General features: G+C 44.3%; 1 protein-coding gene across 3 annotated transcripts in view; it reads left to right on the top strand.

The window, feature by feature from the left end:
* The window catches only part of LOC131034013 (isoamylase 2, chloroplastic), a 374,673-nt gene that overhangs the window by 317,378 nt on the left and 36,595 nt on the right, over positions 1–20,700 (top strand). For all 3 annotated transcript variants that reach the window (XM_057965350.2, XM_057965347.2, XM_057965346.2), the window contains one exon: positions 15,224–15,364. In XM_057965350.2, coding sequence (XP_057821333.2) covers positions 15,224–15,364 — 141 coding nt within the window. The remainder of the gene's footprint in view (positions 1–15,223; positions 15,365–20,700) is intronic.

The following is a 20,700-nucleotide window of genomic DNA, read 5'->3' as shown; positions in this document are numbered from 1 at the left end:
GTTGTAAAATGGGCTTTGTATTACTTACTAAGCTACGTTGGTTTAGTATGTTAGTGTCATCGAGGGTAGTTGTCCGTTGCACGACGGTTCCCCACAGGTGGTAACCGCAACCCTCGATCGTGTCTTTATATATGCTCTTGTACTTGTTGTTGGATACACTGATGTAGAGAATGATTATTGTACTAGACATTTTGGCATTAATGAAAGCATTGCTCTGAGTTTCTAGTTATGATTCTATCCTATGGTTATCATCTGACTATTGATATGCAATATTATTAACACACCCCACGGGGTAAACACTCCAAACTCTTGCTCCTTTAGTTCAATATACTCCACACTACTCTATTACATGAGGAGCACCCCCATCTCCTAACAAATTTGGGCCACTTACTACAAATTAAGATGGCAACCCCACCTTTCCCCTTTGAATGTTGTTTGCTACATACGGTAAAAGATTAAATGTAGGAAGTAAATGCACATAACATAATGGAAATATATTAAATAACCAGTCTCTGTATTAATTCAACACTCCATGTACATCAAGTGCTTATAACATTACATCTGATATGACTATTATAATGCCACTACGAAGTAAAGGTACGCAATATATAATACTCGAAGGGGTGCGACCAACCGTCGCGTCCAATTGCCCTTCGGGACGACTAATTAACTGACCACTGTAACTCATTATTACCGACGACAACATAAACATAATATGACAACATAACATAATGATTATTCCCAGCAACATCATCCTCCCCCAAGAAAAGAAGTCGACTCCGGACAACTTAATACAAAATAGAGATGAATGGTAGGAACTATTGATGCCAGTTGAGCCCGGAACTTATACACTTGCTGCGTCTTCACCGGAAAACCCTTGTCTGCTACCATCCGATGCTCAAGTGTGAATTTCACCATTAGTACTCCCTTTGGCATCACAGTCCTCCTGTGCCTAAACCAAACTTGTCTGCAAAACACACTTTTCAGTCTCAGCCTCCACCAACTGCTACTCAAATGAGACTGTCTCCCTAGCCAATTTGTCCTTGATAGCCACCCGTGCTACCCTCTCGGCATCCAACTCCTGGGTACGCTGAGCTATGTCTCACGGTAGTACTGCCTCCAACCTGGTGGTCAACTCCTCCCGAGCCCTCTCTGCATCCACCAAGGCAACCTCATGTCCAGCTGAGACATACTCCAAGTTCCTCAAGCGTACCATTCCTACCAGGAGGTGGCTACAACCCTTTGGCACAAAGGCTAGGAGGCACCTCAAATCCTCCATCACACTCCCCAAAGGCTGCTAACCTAACTGAATAACTCTTTGCTGTCATACAATTGCGCGGACCCGCAACACCTTCCCTCACCAATGCTTAGCTTCAGGCTTCTTCTCACAGTACGGACAACCACAACACCTACCATGACATCTCTAATGCCCTTCGCCCAACTCCAACAAGTGTATTGTAGCTCAAAAAATAAACTGGGGGTCTGAGGGCAATGCCCCCAGCGGGGTCGAGGGGCAGCACCCCCGCGGGGTCTAGGGCAGCGCCCCAATGGGGTCGAGGGGCAGCGCCACAGTGGTTCCACCTTCGGTGGTCCCACCACCGGTGTGGTCACCGTACGGTGGCCCCACGACTTTTTTTTTTTTTTCTTCTTTTCTTTTTTACAAGCCGTACGGTCACCTCGCGTACGAGTTTTGTTTTTTTTTTTTATTTGCAAGCTGTCCGGTCACCTGGCGTACGAATTTTTTTAATTTTTTTTTAATTGTCCAAATTCGGCTCGGGTTTCATGCCTCCGGGATTGCCTTTTCTCAGTTTGCATCGCCTGAGGGTCTCCCACTATGGTCCTGTGCCTCTCAAGTCACTTGCCCGGCCTCTCGAGTCCCCTTCCATCCTCTCGAGTCCCCCTCTGGGCTCTCGGGTGCCCTTCCGGCCTCTCAGGTCCCTTGCGTGCTTCGCGTGGTAGGGTTTTAATTTGGACCCATTGGTGGAAAGTCTATTTTCAATGGCCATCTGAAGACTTGGAACCACAAATTCTACAGGGACCACGGTCTCCTTCTCGTACATAAGAAGAAGAAGAATAATAAAGATTTTGAAAGCTGCGGCCTTCCACACAGGGTTCCAATAGTTGCCGACACAATTGATCTTTGGATTATCTACGTCACCGAGGTTTGGGGCATCTCCTTTCCAATATTCCATGTATTCTGGCAGGTACATGTTGTGCGTTGCACACGCCCCCTGTCGCCGACAGGGTCCCCCTTTCCAGTTTTGAGTTTTTTGATCGTCATCCCGAGAATTGAATCAGAGTTTCTCGTATCTCCTCGAGCGAGTTCGTGATCAGTCCGTAAGCTGATCAACGTTGGAGTAGTGAACCAATGAGCCCTTTTGACCGATCTGGCTTTCGGGCGTAAATACCGAGAGTTTGTTCCAAAATTTCAAAACTTAACATAATGCATCTCCTTTTCGGACCCCAGGTCCGAACTTGGCGAAAGTCAAGTTAAGGTAAAAAAACGTTATGCGCTCCTCTTTTTGGATTTAAGTGTCCGAAAGTGAAAATTCAAAATTTAAAAGCGTAAGGTGGAATTCCATTTTCGGACCCCAGGTCCGAAATGTCCAAAATCAAGTTAAAACGTAACGCTGCGCATCCATTTTCGGACCCCAGGTCCGAAATATCCAAAATCAAGTTAAAACGTAACGCTGCGCATCCATTTCGGACCTTAGGTCCGAACTTCAACAAAGTGAAGTTTTAAAACATTGTGCAAACATCGCATTTCGGACCCTAAATGACAAAGTTAAAGTTTTTTTAAAAAAGCTACATAAACACCGTTTTCGGACCCTAAGCTCTGAAAAGGGCGAAATAAGTTTTAAAAAGCAAAAACGCACACCATACATACTTCGGACCCTAAGCTCTGAAAAGGGCGAAGTAAGTTTTAAAAAGCAAAAACGCACAACAAAACGCATACTTCGGACCCCAAGCTCCGAATAAAAAGGGCGAAGCAAGGCTTTAAAAGCAACCATATTAAACACGCGCTTCGGACCCTAAGCTCCGAAAAAGGCAAAGTTGGGTTTTTTAAACATAACAAAACGCGCATTTCGGACCCCCGCGTCCGAACTTAAACCAAGGCGAAGTTAAGTTTTAAAACATAGTGCAAACAACGTTTTCGGACCCTAAGCGTCCGAAATTCCAAGATGAACGTTTAAAAGCAAAACATAGTGCGATTATCGTCTCCAGACCCTAAGCCTCGAGCGCTGGCAAAGGCGAGGAAATTAACCCTGTGAGATCGCATTTCGGACCCCAGGTCCGAACCTCGGCGGGGATGGAAGCTGAAGGCGACACAATCATTTTCGAACCTTAGGTCCGAACACAAAACGAAGGCAAAGTTAAAAGCCAATGCGATCATCTCTCCCGACTTAAGCTCCAAGCTTTAATGCAGAAAGCGAAGTCCAAAAGCAAGCGAAACTTTAACGCAAAAGGCACAGTTTGTAACGCGGAGGCCAGGGCGAGCACACCCGCGAAGGTTAGATTCGAAAACCTCCAATTCGAAATTCGAAAGGAACTCTTAAATCCGAAAGCAAGGAGGTAAGACACCGCATCATCCTCCCATCAACCATTTAAAATTCAGGTTGTTAGACACAGAACCATGTGAAATTAATAAATCCTCTTTCATCTTCCAAACTGCGAAAATTTAAACAGGAAGGATAACCGTTGGGATTCAAATTTTGCAGGGTCATCCGCTCGCCCCGCACGACAAGGTCGGGTAATCACCCATCATTCGCTCCAATCAGGTAAGTACGCCTTATCGCGTACGGTCATTTAAAATGTGTGAATCAAATAGGCAAAATACGCAAAATTTGAAATGCTTAGAGTCTGCATCTCCGTCATTCGAACATCCAAAATTTAGGATTCATACCCGAGGTTTGACCGGAAACTGCATCTCTTTTCAAAATTCTCATGTTTTGCCTTTGTTAAAATTAATCAAAAAAAAAAAAAAATTCGAGAGTAAGAATGCTTAGTCATGAATCTTCAGGAATATGATGTTGTAGAAGTTAATTAGATTGTTAGCCCAGAGTGATATTTAAACTAATCTCGGTCTGTTGAAACACTTCTGTTATTATCTAACCCGCATCGTCATTCTCGAGTCACCTTGTAATCCGTGTCTGGCTGTGCAGGATAAATGCCTAAATCAGCGGCAGAATCATCAAAAACACCCGCTGCAGCAGAAACCTCACGAGCATCCAAATCAGACATCCCACGGAAAGTTGAAAGAATGAAGTATCAGTATCAGAGGGGAGGGTTAAGAGAGTCAAAGGTCCAGAGTATCTGGGACAACATTGGTGACACCGACCTTGGCCACATTGATATTCAGGATTTCAGGGATCGGGTCTTCTCACCCAATGCATATGGCAGGCCTAGGCAAATGCTGGAAAGTGGCATCGCCCAAGCAGCAGGTTTTCCTCCAGCAATCCAGAACTATGAATTAGTAGTGGAAGCTGCTCGGCATTACGAGCCAAAGTCCAGATTAGTGCTTCTGGAAGATATCACTATTGCCGACTTCTCCCCTGAGGCTATCGGCGATGCATTTGATATCCCCTTTCCAAATAATCCCATAGCTACAACAATGGACGAGGCACAGGGGGCGTATGATATGAACCCAGCTCGATGCAGGGCACTAATTAACGAAGAATGGTTCAAAGAAAAAAGGCCTTCAAGCACCAGGATTGTGAAAAAGACCCCCAGAAGTGACTTTCATAATGAACATGGTGATATGGTCACCTTACTTAGCCGAGTCATGGGACTCCCTAAGTCCAACTACTTTGAAGAATGGATGTTCTATCTTACAGAACAGGTCTTTGCCGGAAAGTCTAAGTTTGACTGGGCTCAGATCATAAGTGATAACATCCATGCTCAGCTGATTGAGCTTGAGACAAAGAAGTATTTCACCATGACCTCCTATTTGGTCTATATGTTCGCAAAGAACCAGCCACTGCCAGGATTAATAATGAAAGGTGAGATCGGGAATGGGCCTGGTCAGGTAAAGGTTTATGATTGCTACCCGCAGCTGCACTACCAGGATATAGCTCAAAGGGAAAAGAGCAGCCCGGCTTACGCAGTTGGACAGTACGAACGTGTCAACGACGCCTTCACAATGCGCCTAGTCAGGCTAATGCAGGGAGGGTTACACATAAGGCTCTCGGAGCAAGCTACCATTTTAGTGCAGAGGTATGGGGCCTGGTTTATTCAGTTCCCAAGATTCTCCTACATCCGAATTGCTGGCTTCGAAGGTGCCCCCCTTCGACTTCCGCGGTACCCAACCGATAAAGTAGTCCTCATGGAAGTGGCAAGGCAATCACGCCCTGCCGGCATATTATTACGAGAAAGCAAGCAGGCTGGATTCGCATTTCCAATGATCATAGGCAACCATGATGTCCAATTGAGAACTCCCACCCTAGCAGAAGAGTCCCTTGCAGAGCTAGCCTCTTATGGCCTACAGGAACATTTCCCAAGAAAATGTTTTGATCATGACAATTTGGCAAAGAGAGCTTACGGTAGGCGCTACAGAGCAAAGGAGTCAATTGAAGATTACTGGAAAAATTGCTCCGATGACTACGAAGTCAGGCGACGGGAATATTCTAGATTGAGTGTGCAGCAAATGCGACTCTTTGAGTACCGTCGGGTCCCGGATCAGCTCACAGACTCGGGGAATTGTCTCCAAGTCCGGGAATTCGAAGCAGTGAGGCATCTCTTGCCAGGCGTCGATTGGTCTCGAGACCCAATCACGGATTTCGAAGCAGTCATGACAGCCCCGGCAAGATACACAGATCAATGGTTACAACACCAGATCGAGAGGCTAGTCCATGAAGGGGTCCAGTTTACTTACCATCTGATGGGCAATTTCGACTCTCAGTCTTCCGAAGATGAAAGGACATCAGCTGAAAAACCAGAGAAAAGGAAGAAAACTAAGGCTTGCAGAGGGACTCGGACGTCCAAGAGAACAAGGAGGGAGAAGATTCCCATAAGAAGGCCAGAGACCGCTTCATCTTCAGACCCCAGTTCGCCCGATGGTGCCATAGATTTGGATTGCATACCTGCTCCGCCTTCCCAGAGCGACATAGAGGCATTCCAAGCCAATGATCCTCCTGCTCCAGATATGCCGGACACCGAGCAAAAGGGCCCCAATTCGACCAAGCCGGGTGACCAGATAGAGGAAGGAGAAATCCCATCCACCCAGGGGATCGAAGTGCATGAACCTACCCAGCAGAGCCGCCATGAATTACTACTCCTCCATGCAGCCAAGGACGACTCAACTGTCGAAGGGGAACAAAGAACAGACGAGATCCATGAGCTCGAGGGAACCAAGGAGCCACCATCACAGGAAGATATCAGACAATTATTCAGTGAGATAGGGGAGAACTCAGATGCAAACAAAGAGCTTCCTCCTTCTTCCACCCCTCCGATGGCGGGACAGCTGTTAATTTGTGATCAGCCAGTTGAAAGTATGGGAGCACAAGGTGCTAACTTAACCCTATCCTCAACCCAGACGGTGCCTCAAGAGTGGCTGATCGCCAGAGCTCAGCGTAGGGCCGCCACCAAGGCGCCCATCGACCTTGAAGACATCTTCTCACGAATGGATCAAACAAAAGTAAAAGGGAAGAAGAAACCGAGAACATACTCTAAGATAACCAAGGATGGGCAAAGGAACCGCACTCTTCATATTGCTACCCCGCCCGTAAACAAGCTAGCAGATCAAATAACCCTTGCAGATTATAGCATTACGACTGTCCCCATCGGACGAGCTACAAAAGAGCAAGAAAAGGAGGAATTTAAGGACTCGGTACAAAACATACTCAGACAGCTCGAGGAAATCACGGCTGAAAAGGACATGTATCGAGCCCGTGCTGAACAAGCCGAGGGATACATCGATAAGCTCCTACGGCCACTACACAACCCCTCTGAATCCCATATTCCCCCAATGGCATTGGCGCAGAGGACCACAACTGAATTTGAAGGAATCCGGGATACCGCAAAGGCCGTTAAGGAATGGGTGCAAGACATCAAGAAAAGGGGAGAACAGATCCTCAAAGAAGTAAAGGAAATGGCTCTCCATCGAGAGCTCACTCTCGTCAGGTTGTTGGAAGTAAAGAGAGAATCCCTTCACATGCATGAAGTAGCGGCCTCTACCCTTCCCCTCCTAAGAGCTCTTTTCTGGACACATACACAAATTCCCACACTGCCTGACATCTTGAGTCCCCATAGCATCAGTGTTCTCAAGGAATGGTATTGGACCGTCACCATGAAGAACGATGCCCAGGAAATTATTGACAAAGAAAATGACGCGTGTGAGGCGATTCTGGGGAACATGCAAGAACTAGGCAAGACCATCCTCCGATCAATGGTTTCGGGGTGGATAAATGACCTGTCCGACAGTGTAATCCGGCCGGATTGGGAGGGAAGATTGGGAGCAGATAAGGCTTCTTATTCCATTGAAGACTTAAGTTTTGCTGGTCAGTTCCATTCAGACATATTATGCTTCGAGCGTAATCGCTCCAGCTGGAAGGACGGTTTAAGGCACGTGGACCAGTATCTCGAAGGCATGCAATACAAAATTCGCCACCCTCCCATGCCCCCTTTTAATCCCCTCTTCCAATTATGCATCAAGTTTCAGGAATATGTCCGCGAGGAACGAGCAGCAGGTCGTGATTTATGGCGAGAATACCTGCATGGCGAAGACCAGTTTCTGCAAAAGGAATGTGAAACCAGAATAGAGAAAGCAGTTTCTCAAAAATGCTTTTTTCCCCCCAAGTCTTAAAAAGTGCACTTTTGTCCCAAAAGGGTGACAGTTGACTTTTGGTCAACATATTGTAAAGTTTTTTGTGCACCTCCCCTTTTTGGATTATTTCAAAGTTGTAATTATCCTTTGGTAGTTATTGCTCCTTTTGAGTAATTGTAGATATTTATCTCCCTATTTATGAGTGTGGGTCCCTCCTTTTGTAAGGATGAATCTGGGCCACTTGTTTAGATTAGATCTTGGCCATTCATCCATTTTTGGAAACCTATTTAAGGGGACTGGTTTTCCCTCATTCAGGAGGAAGTTCTTGAATTGTTGCGAAAGCTCTGAAGAAATTTTGCAGGAATTAATACAATGGATTGAAATTACCTTCAAATTTCCTTGTGAGTGCATGGTCTCCTTCTTCATTTAAATTAGAAAGCTTTTAATTATGTCTGTTCATTTTACACAGCAGTTCTTACCAAGCATCTGATAGAATCTCCACAGTCCATACCATTAGAGGATAGCTGATTGCTTTTTTTCCTTTCTGCATGGTTAATCTGGGCTATTTTATGATTCAGTTCGATTATCAAAAGTACACGTATCATGAATATAGAAGTTCTAATATTGTATTTGGTAATATGAAAATCTGGTTTCTCCTTTGAAGATTGCACTAAGTTTATGCAAACATTGTGTCTGAATGACTGATGATGCTTAACCTGGTTTCCTGGAGGTGTCTGTCTGCTTGGGTAAATCTGTTGTCCTAGTTAATATTTACTGTTCTCTCTCGCTACCCTTCCTTTCTTTCCTCCCAATTTTATCCTTTTTTTAGAAATCCAGTCTTGCTAAGTCAGCTTCAAATAAATCAACATCACCTGAAAGAAAACCAAAAGAGGTCCCTGGGAATTCGCATATGAAATTACCAATCAAACGTAAGCCCCCTTGTGTTTCCAGCATAAACACATCAAGCCACTGAGAGATCCCGCAGTCAAGACCTGACAAAAGAAACCTTGAGGTAGTCTCCTTTGATCAAACTTAGAAAAACAGCATTAGAGACTTCCTTATCTCAAGAGAGAGTAGGATAATCAGTCGGCTATTCTATTCTGCGTTGGCCGTATGGAGTTTGCAGCAATGCGATTTCAGACACGTCAACAGTACACCTCCTCTGTTACTTGCTTTGGTTCCTCTACTTCGAGCCTGTAGCTCTGGAACATTTCATAATCCTCCATCTACCAATGGAAGAGCTCGTTCAATGACCCTGTCTCATCCTCAGGTCACCTTCTCCTTCACCCTCTGATTCCGAAGATGATGCCAGTTCCTCACTAACCAACTGTGTCTCGAGGTCTATGATAAACTTCCTTCCTCCATTCTCCACAGATAGAGTGTTCTTCTTCCAGTTGTGGGTGGCCCTGGCTGCCACTAGCCACCCTCTCCCTAAGATCGCATCATACCCTTTTTTCTTTAGTGGGATTACCACGAAGTCCAGTATAAAGGGTTGCGTTCCAATGGTAACTTGTTGGCCCATCAGTGTCCTGATGGGTTTGATTCCATGTTGATCTGCTCCCAGCAGATTGAATGTAGATGGCCACAACGTCGACTTCCCCAGCTTCCGCCAGGTTTCTTCTGGAAGAACATTCACTCCTGATCCACCATCGACGATGGTATCAGTTAGGATGGTGCCAAGGATACCCATCTCCACAATGGCTAGGTTCCTTCCAGTGTTAACTGCCAGCAGCATGGGGTCTATTGCAGACCTCCAAGGAACATTTGTGCGGTGGTTGGTATTGGTGCGTGGTTGGGAGAGATTATTTAGCAACACCGTTCGTAATTGAGGCATCGTCTGGAGGAGGTCGTGTACCTTCACAGGCACCTCCAGTTTTAATTTTAAAATTTGATTTAGTATAGCATCCTCTGCCTTCGGTTGGCTGGAAGTACTCGCCGTACCCTTCGCCTTCGCCCTTTCTCGTATCTCTTTCTCAATTTCTTCCCGTGCTTCCTGTGCCCTTCGCTTCTCCATGTCCGGGCCTGGGCACATTGCGTGTCTGGCTTGGGCGCGGGTTACGACCAACACTTCCTCTTCTTTGGTATCCTCGACATTAAGCAAGTTGACGCCAGACTTCGGGCAGGTGGCGTCTTCGTGGTCTCCCGGTCTGCACCATTTGCACAAATATTGTGTGGCCTCTCCCTTCGGGCAGTCTCGGGCGAAGTGCCCCCACTGGCTGCACACTCTGCATTGTACCATCGGTCGACCTTTGGAGTCGTATTGGATCCGGCTCCTTGTGTTGTTATTGTTGTTATTGTTGTTTCGTCCTCCCCACCGGTTAGGATCCTTAATGTAGCCTCCTGAGGTTGCATTGTTGTTCGCGTGTTGGCCCATACCCACTAGTGCGGACGTTGTGGCCTGCTTCGTGAACAGCACCTAGTTCATTTGCGTATTCCGAGTTTTCATGTTGTATGGGCACTCCTTGGTGGAGTGTCCCATCACTTGGCAAATCTTGTAGAATGCCTTCTTCGGGCAAGTACCCTTTGTGTGCCCCTCCTCTTTGCACTCAGTGCACCATATGTCCCCTTTGGTCCGACCAGTGCTTCTCATTGTTTTGAATTCTCTCCTCATTCGCTCCATGTCTTTCTGGAGCGCTTGCACTCGTTTGCTAGCCTCGCTGTCGCTGTTGCTTTCCTGTGACGAGTCATCCCCCTCCGACGAGCTATCCTTCTTCTTATTCTTCGATGTCTTAGTCTCGCTCTCGAGATCCATCACTCTATTGTATGCCTCTTCGTACGATGTAGGTGGAACGATTTTCATCTTCCTTCGGAGAGAATGCTTTTGCCCCTCCACGAACCATCGCTTTTTCAACCCATCTGCTGGTTGACTCTCCATTTTTCCCAATAGTTCCTTCAGCTGCCGACTATAGGCTCGGACAGTCTCGTTCTTGTTCTGCTTCGTTCCATAGATCTCGGCGACTATTTCGTTGTCATCTCTCAAGAGGCGGAACTGTATCCCAAACTCCTTCTTCAGGTCGGGCCATGTGCCGACTTTGGCCTTGTCCATATCTGAGTACCAATCTATGGCCACTCCTCTCAAGGTTGCTGGGAATTGTGTTACCCATTCGTCTTGGTTGGTAACACCGTTCGCTGACCATATCGTTTCGCACGTTCGACAATGGCAGACGGGATCTTCCTTCCCGTCACCATTGAACTTCGGCAGTTTCTGTTTACTCCCCATTGATGGGGGTCGTCTTCCTGGAGGTGGCTGTGGCTGTGTCTGGGCCCTTGCACCGCTCCCTTCGGTCCCTCCGATGCCGGTGGTGTGTCCTGCATGGGTGACTAGAGGTACGGTGTTTTGCCTGCCGAGTGTGGCACGTACCGTATGGTTATCCTCCCCTTCGTTGTCACCCACGCCCACTCCTGGCTCCCTTTGGTGATCCTCACTTTGTGGTGTAAGGGATAAGTTTCTGAACCGATCCTGGGTCTCTTCGACTAGATCTCTCCTTAACCTTGTTTCCTCCAGAAACTCTTCGTGGCTCCGCACCCTACGGTGTTTTGGCGACGCATAGAAATTTCCGTCGGCTTCTGCACCCTCCGTGGCACCTCCTTGGTTCCCCTCGGGCCACCCTTCGGCAGGTCATCCTTCGGCAAGTTGCCTCAGCCTCCGTCTCCGTTCTACTCGCTGCTCCAGAATCAAGGCCCTCTACGCGGCCTCCCACTCATCTGTTTCTGCTTTTTTATTTCTATCTTTATTCAATAGATTGGGCATTAATTGCCGTACATTTCCATAATTCGTAATACATTTCCTCACATACAACTCGTGTCAATGACACTTTTATTTGAATATAGAAGATTCAAGGTTCAATTCCTTCTTGGTTTGGTGCCATCCCGCACCTCCAACGCTGTCCACACGGCACTTGGTGGGATTTCCGCCTCCGTCGCCTATCGTCGAACGTAGGTCTAGATGGCTATCGGAGCAGAATTGAGAATTCTCTCGTTGCGTTGTCTTCTCCTGTGTAAAGTTTTGTTCGGGTGTCGTCGGCCTCTGGGTTTACCTCACCAACGGGTAGGCCCATCGTGTGCGTGCACCATCCGCATCTTCCGTTCCCGAGTACGTCTAGGCAACGGCGCCAAATGTTTGCCACGTACGGTAAACGATTAAACGCAGAAAGTAAATGCACAAAACATAATGGAAATATATTAAATAACCAGTCTCTGTATTAATTCAACAGTCCATGTACATCAAGTGCTTATAACATTACAGCTGATACGACTATTATAATGCCACTATGAAGGAAAGGTACGCAATATATAATACCCGAAGGGGTGCGACCAACCGACCAACCGTCGCGTCCAATTGCCCTTCGGGACGACTAACTAACTGATTGCCGTAACTCATTATTACCGACGACAACATAAACATAATATGACAACATAACATAATGATTATTGCCGACAACAAATGCTTTGAATCCCTCCAAATACATTTCAGGTTTATATCAAGAGAAAATTGTACAGCTTTGATTTCTTGAAGCAATAGGATATCAACATTCTTATGCATCTTCAAGAATCTCTTAACCACATGCTTCCTGTCCGGGGACTCCAAGCCCCTTACATTCCAAGAAACACAGTTTAGATACATTGAGAACTTTAAGGAGAGGTGTCTGTTGGAGCCCTAAATGTTTTGTAGCATTTGGGCAATTGGTTACTATGGGGTAGTCTATCAAACTTCTTTGTTGTGGGCCTAGAGGGTCTACCCCTCTTTCTCTTGAACTCAAACATTTGATCTATCCGAAGGGGGGGGTTAAAATTTTCCTATTATCCTTGGTGTGTTTCTTCCTTTTGGCTTTGGCCTCTCTAGAACCAAACTCTACCATGACATCCTCTAAATCTTCCTTTGCAGCTGCTCCATTATAGGGGACTATGGCCCATTCATTCCCCTCCTCAGGTCTGTCCTTATTAGTATCACATATAATCTCCCCTTCTCCATCCAAATACCCCTTTACTTCCCTACCATGGGGTATGAGTGATGTCATGACCAGAATTGTCTACAACAAGGGTAGGCTTGGAGGGAAGTCTGAAAGGAGGGGGGGGGGGGGGGGGGGTACTTGAGGGTTCAGCATTAAGAATAACATCAATTAGAGGGACCCTAGCATCATAAGCTTTCTTAATAACAAAGAACTCCCCATCTCTACCCTTGTTAATCTCTCCAAGGACAGTGCACGAGACCCTTGTTAATCCACAAGTGCCACCCCCTTAACAAGCATTTCTTCACAACTACCATTGTTGGAGGCCAAGTCGTCCATGGCTGCACTCACATCCTTGCCAAAGGAGCAATTTTGAGGTAAGTCACTAATCTGATCCACATTACTGTATAATAACTTATCAATTCTCTTCTTCACGACAGAAATATTCGTAATCTTCAGAAAGGTACATTGTTGAGCATTCAGGGTTTTGTGCACGGGCCGACCCTCAAGGTTCTGCGAGTCACTAGGGCAAGAAGTAGAATCATGGGCGATGGGAACAAAAGTCAAAAGAGGAGAGGAGGAAACACCAAGAGACGTAGGCGCAAAGGAAGAAGCAGCGGTGGGGGCAAAATTAACAACAAAAGGAGAAGACGTGGCAGGGCCAGCGGAACGGGGACAATCAAGGGGGTTGCTAATAGGTGCAGAGGGGGGATTGTTCTTTTTACCTCTCAAAAGAGGGCAATTCTTTCTCAAGTGACCTTCCATTCTGCAGAGAAAGCAGGCATTGATACCTCCCAAAAATTTCAACAAACACGAGATTGATTTGTCACCAAGCTCAAAGACAATCTCATTAGGTAAATCCTTCCTTGGGTTAATGGAAAGCAAAAGCCTAGCATCAAGATGCAGTAACAAAGAGGAGGAATCATCCATTCTTAAAACATTGCCCAGATTTTCCATGGCTTTAGGGATAAAGTGCCAGAGATATGGGGGCACATTGTGTATAGAGACCCATCTAGGGCACGAGAGAGCAAGCACCTCATTACAATTAGCATCTGGAGACCAAACTAGGGCCCTAAAGCATCCTTGACCAATGTTCCAAAACTGCCTCTTAACAACTTCTTTTTGGTTATTAGGGTTTTTAAAGAAAATAATAAACAAGCCCCTTTGAACCATCCTACAAAAGGAAAAGGCAAAACCGAATTTCTTAACCCAAACAGTCTGAAGCCAAGAGTTCATGTAATTGTGAGAGGGCAACTTATTTGTATCCAACGCAGCAAGAAAGATTGCATAATCTCTAAGCCTATTCTTTTCATCTAATATAGCCTTAAACATATGTTCATTAGGTTTAATAGTGAGTTTCTCGGAGGTAGGGCACTTACCTCTTGCTCCGCCATCTTCACCGCAAGGTTCTGGAGTTTGCAGAATGAAATCTGTGCTCTCTAGAAGCATCCGCTTCTCCACCAGCACGTCCTTGAACGACTTCCCTCCAGGCGCACTTTGAGAACCATACCCATTAACCACCGAATGCCCATGGCCAGAGGAATCATCAATGAGATGACTTCTTTGCTATGTTTTTGCTTCAAATACAAGCACTAGATTAATAATAGTCGTGTCTTGCAAGTCAGATTTTATATTCCTTGTTCCACGAGGATGCCCCATCTCCCATCTTGCCCCAAAAGACAAATCTAGGCATTTTCAGGAGGGGGACTTGGGAGAAACATCCCCTCACCAAGATTCTATAAAGAATGACAATGTAAGTCAACAACAATTTATTTCAACTATTCAATTGTTACTTAACCTAACTGCTTGAAACTTTTGAATAGTTCTTTCTTGCACTATATTGAGAAGAAAAAGAAAATCTCCTTACAATTCTTTGTAGGGAAACATATTTATAGGATTTTGTGAAACTTTTATGTCTTAGTATAGCTGAATCATTCACTGTCTATGGAAGATAGTGAAAGAGTAGAGTTAGCATTTTACAAAAGACTCAATAGATGTTTAATAACTGCTTTAGTTAAATATTTTTGCATGAAAAGAATGGAAAAAGTAAAAATAATAACTCTTATAACAATATGGACACTAATTCTCATATGCAGTTTATTCAATATAGTACACTGCAAACAGGGCTACCTAAATACTAAAACTTTTGTGACAATAAGTTTGAAGCACACACATTTTTCAAAACATCCACCTTATATGCCTTTTGGTTTCTTACTCCCATTTTGTGAGTCAGCTTCTTGTCAAAATTCTAGATATTCACAATATTCAACAAAAAATATGTTAATCAAACCAAAATATTTTAGTTAATTTGATTGAAATCAGCTAGGAGGATGAAATAATTGTAGCAATAACTGCTAAATGTCTAAAATCAAAACATGCACCCATATTTCTTCATTGTGCATTTGACTTCATAAACCGGATCAGTATATACTATATGCTAGATACCACTAACTAAAATTCTGAAAGAAATCAAGAAGCTAACTATATGATGGATGCATTTGATTTTTTGCAGCTCTTTTATTGCTGTCAGTATAAAACCTGAAGAGAACGAAAGTGAACAGATATCTACTTCTTGGGACTTGTACATTGCTTTTAATTCTCAGCAATCTCCAGAGAATGTCACCCTGCCTCAACTTCCAGATGGAATTCTGTGGTAGAACTTTTGCCCTAATTGAAATCCAGATGATATTTCTTTTGACATTTGTCTATTGTTTTCTACATAAAATGCTGGTGTTTCATGTAATATTTTAGAATGTTGGTGCATAACCTTTATATTTATTCCTTTTCAACAGCTTTGATAAATCAGTTGAGTGTTTATAATTGGGACTTATGTAACCAAAATAGGAGAAACATGAAATAATGATGGTAAGGGGCACAGGGATTAGAAACTGATAAATTCTTCTATGTAATTTATACAAAATTGGAACTTAGGAAAAGAACAGGAAACACAGTGGCAACAAAAAATGGTAGCAGCTATCAATTTTTAAAATAACACCAATTGACTGTATAGCATAATGATTTATATGAAAAATTTGTATATTCTTATGCATTATAATGTGAAAATTTTCATTTATGTCTCCTTGCAACTTAATTATGTTATTTTGGCTGACTTGTCAGATAGAAAAGCTGGTAAGAAATAAGGGATGTTTATGTTGTTATTTATACATTAGGAGCTGTTCTTTTTGTTTATAATCTATGTTGTCAGTTCACCAATTTTCTATCCCTGATTCAGTACACCTGAGTTTTAAAACAGTGCGAGACACGCAATGGATTTCAAAGAATTGATTGATTTACAGAATGAGCAAGACGCTCATAAATAATACAAGAGTATTTACAAGAATAGCAAGTTTCTAATAAGAAACTGCTGAGAAGATCGTAGAAGATCTTACTAAAATAGAATATACACTATTGAGCATTAATACTAAAATTAACATTATTTTAATATTCTAATACCCTCCCTTAATGCTCAATCTATTAACTACACCTATAGACCCCCTGAATTTTACAAATTTATTAGGACCAAGGGGCTTGGTGAAGATGTCTGCTGGCTGCTCCAAGGTAGGAACATACAGCAACTGGATAGATCCGTCTTCAACCAGCTGTCGAATATAGTGACAATGAGTTTCCACATGCTTGGTTCTTTCATGGAAGACTGGATTCTTGGCAAGTTTGAGCTCTCCCTGATTATCACAGAACAAGGGAGTTGGACCTGCTTGGGAGACATGCATATCTGCAAGCATTCGTCGAAGCCAAACCGCCTCACAAGATGCCTTAACTGCTCCCCGATACTCTGCTTCTGTCGAGGAGAGAGCCACTGCCTGCTGCTTCTTACTAGTCCATGTGACAGCACCAAATCCCAACCTAAACACATACCCTGCTGTAGATTTATGGTCATCAATCGAACCTGCCCAGTCAGAATCTGTGGAACCACTGAGTGTAGGATCAGAACTTCGAGTGTACAGAAGTCCATGATCAGGAGTGCCACTCACATAACGCAGCACACGCTTCGCTGCTATCCAATGATTAACCTTGGGAGCTGTCATGAAGCGTGAAATGTAGCTCATTGCAAAACTGATGTCAGGTCTAGTGGCAGTAAGATAGATGAGGCTTCCCACTAGTTGCCTGAACAAAGATTCATCCACAATTGGTGAAGATGACTGAGCTGAAAGTTTGAGCCCGGGTTCCATAGGAGTAGAGGTAGGTTTGCAATCCTGCATTCTGAACCTGTCCACAAGACTTCTAGCATACTTGGACTAAGAGAGAAAGATACTGTTCTTAGTCTGCCAGACTTCAACTCCTAAGCAGTAATGTAGAAGTCCCAAATTTGTCATATCAAAGGTGCGGCACAAATCACTGTTTGATCCCAGTGATCAAGTGTGCTGAACTGCCAGTAATGATTAAGTCATCCACATAGACAACCACAAACAGAACATCATTACTAGTATGCTTGATATACAGGTTTGCATCAGATGGACTCCACTAAAAACCATGATCTGTCAGGTACTTATCAATTTTCATGTACCAAGCCTGAGGAGCTTGTTTCAGACCATAGAGTGCTTTGACTAGTCTGCAGACCTTCTGTTCTTGACCAACAACCTTGAATCCTGGGGGTTGCGTCATGTAGACTTCTTCCTATAAGTCACCATTCAAAAAAGCACTCTTGACATCCATCTGATGGACTTTCCAACTGAACTAGGCTGCCAAGGCAAGAACGAGCCGTATGGTACTCATTTTGGCTGTAGGAGCAAAAGTCTCCTCTTAGTCAATGCCTTCTTTCTGTGAGAACCCACAAGCAACAAGACGAGCCTTATACTTGTCTAGGGTTCCATCAGCTTTGTATTTTACTTTGTACACCCATTTGCAGCTAATGGGCTTCTTCCTTGAAGGAAGATCGGAAAGGGCCCAAGTGTGATTCTTCTGAAGACTCTAGAACTCAGCTTCCATAGCCTGTTCCCACTCAAGTATACCTTTAGCCTCTGAATATGTCTGAGGCTCAAAAACACTGTGTATGTTAGCCATGAGAGCAAAACTGACTGTATGTTGTTGTTTGCTCTTATTACGGGAGGTTCTACCCTCAATGAGCTCAGTATCCCTGAGATCACCAATGGTCTTGGCCCACCATTTAGGCCGGAGAGTAGAAGTGCTAACATCTGGAGGAGGTGGAAGAGGCTCAGGATCAGGAACAGGAGTAGTAGGAGAAGGATTATTCTCTAGAGGGAACTCAGGTAGTGCATCATCAAAAATGGATTCTGCATCATCCCGCTCATCAGGCGAACCTAATGGAAGAAGAACACTATGAGGCTGATCCTTAGAACACTGCTCAGAAGACGGGGACTAAAAGAATCCTCTGTCTTCATCAAATAAAACATCACGACTGAAGATAAGATGTTCAGTGTCTATATCTATCAGTTTGTAGGCCTTATGGTGATCACTGTATCCTGTCATCATGAGTTTCTGACTTTTGGAATCCAACTTGGAGCGCTTAGCATCTGGAATCCAAACATAGGCAACAGAGCCAAAAACCTTCAGGTGGCTGATCTTAGGCTTCCGACCAAACCAAACCTCTTCTGGAGTCTTCCCCTTAACAGCCTGAGTAGGGGAACGGTTAAGGAGGTAGACAGCAGTAAACACTGCTTCAGCCCAATACTTATTCAAAACACTCCTGTGTTGTAACATTGAGCGAGCCATCTCAACAACCATACGATTGCGATGCTCGACAACACTGTTTTGCTGAGGAGTGTAGGGTGTAGTCAATTGGCATTTGATGCCATGGGTATCACAGAAGTTGGAGAATGCAGAAGAACAAAATTCCCCCCCCCCCCCCCCCGTTATTTGTCCTAAGAGTAATGATGCTACATCCAGACTCTTTTTCAACTAAGGACTTAAACTTCTGAAAGATACTAAATACATCTGATTTGTGTTAAAGAAAGTACACCCACATCTTTCTACTAAAATCATCTACAATAAGCAAAAAGTATTTGCAACCAGTAACAGAAGATGTTTTCATAGGACCACAAATATCAGCATGAAGTAATTGAAGTACCTTAGATGCGTGCCAAGACTCTCCATGTGTGAATGAAGTCCGATGTTGTTTGCCAGCTTGACAAGTGCCACATACTCCAAGATGCTGAGTTTGAATATCAGGTAACCCTAAAACAAGTCCCTCCCAAGATAGTTGAGAGAGATACTGAATGTTGAGATGTCCATATCTCTGATGCCACAAAGTGCTGAGAGGGGAAACACGAGCTGCCAGAGCCACTTCAGGAGAATCACCAGTGTCAAGAAGCCTTTATAGGCCATGATCCTCTAGACCAACAACAACAATAAGACGAGTCTCCCGATCAATGATGGAACACTTGTGAGCATTGAACACCACATCTAGCTGAGGAGAATTCCTCATAATCTGACTGACAGAGAGCAGGTTAAGTTCCATACCAGGAACATAGTACACATTCAGGAAGATGAGATTCTTGCCACCAGACTGTATCTGAACAGTGCCTCTGCCAACAACTGTAAACTCCTCACCTCCGTTGAATACAACGGAATCACTGAAAGATGAGAAGTCTGTAAACCAGTCACGCCGATGAGAAAAGTGACGTGACGCACCAGAGTCGATGTACCAAGCAGAAGACCTGGCATGATCTGAAGACCTCTTAGCCATAAAGGCATAAAAGGCAGACTCCTTCTGCTTGGAATGTTCGGCAACATGCGCCTTCTGGTGTGACCCTCCCTGCTTCTTTTGTTCAGATGCGAACCTCTGACAGCAATCTTTCTTCATGTGGCCGTACTTGTGACAGTAATTGCACTGCACATTCTTCTTCTTAGCATCAACTTGTGTCTAAGAAGAGCCTTTCTGCTGAAAAGGCTGAGAGGACTGAAATTTGCCTTTATCCTTGTGAAAGGATTTGGCTGTAAAGGCATTTTCCGAGGAGGCTGACGTAGTACTACTACCAAACTATTGTTTCCAGCAATCCTGCTGTAGAAGTTTGGTGCACAATTCTGAAAACTTCAGGTCAACATTAGTTGAAGTAATATTGAGGGTCTCAAAGAAGTGTTCATACGATTTCGGAAGACTTTTCAGAGTGATTACTATCATGTCTTCTTCCTCCATAGTCCGACCAATAGCTTCGAGCTGATCTCGAATGTCCTTGATCCTTGTGAGGTGTTCCTGTAAGGACATGCGTTCGTCCATCATGATGGAGAACAGTTGATTCTTCAGAAAAAATGCTGAGCTCTTGTCGGATGTCTCATGCAATTCCTTCAGATGCTTCCAGATGTTGGAAGCTATGTTGCCGGAAGGAATCTGCAGTAACTGATCATCAGTCACAGAGAGTTTGAGAAGCATAACTGCCTCCCGATTACGTTCATCAAACTTATCTTGATCTGCACCAGGTGTACCAGGACTGAGCTCTTTTCCCAAAACAAGTTGGTCAAGACGCCTATATTCGAAAATGGTCAACATACGTTGTTTCCAGATGTTGTAATTGTTGCCATTAAAGCGTTGATTGCCTTCTAACATCAGGTTGGTTAGAGAAGCCATTTGCACGTTTCCCAATGCACTGAAAACGAAAAAAACTGAGAAGAGGCGCTGGCACAGAATTCAAAAATTTTGAATCCCACTGCAGAAACAGAGGCAGATACAGGTACATACTTCAAAAAATGAAGTACGGCTGGCACGAATTTCAAGAAAAAAATTTCGGCTGACCCAGAAAAATCCGAAGACAACCCAAAAATCCTTGCAAAAAACCTAGAAGGAATTTGCTGTCGGAATTTGGATCTGCTGGCTCAAAAATCGAGGCACCCAGAAAATTTTGATGACGATGACTCAGTTGAGATCTTGAAAAACCCACCACGAATCTGTACTCAGAAAAAATTTTCAATTGAATCTGGAGGGTCAAAACCCTAGCCGAAAGTCAAAAAACGTAGGTTTGACCAAGTTGCAGGTTGCAGAAAAAATGGTCGGTCTGTACCGCACTGAAAAATGCCGAA

The sequence above is a fragment of the Cryptomeria japonica genome, chromosome 2 (assembly GCF_030272615.1).
Source record: "Cryptomeria japonica chromosome 2, Sugi_1.0, whole genome shotgun sequence".
In the NCBI taxonomy this organism is placed as follows: domain Eukaryota; kingdom Viridiplantae; phylum Streptophyta; class Pinopsida; order Cupressales; family Cupressaceae; genus Cryptomeria; species Cryptomeria japonica.
This window is presented reverse-complemented; position numbering and strand designations above follow the sequence as displayed.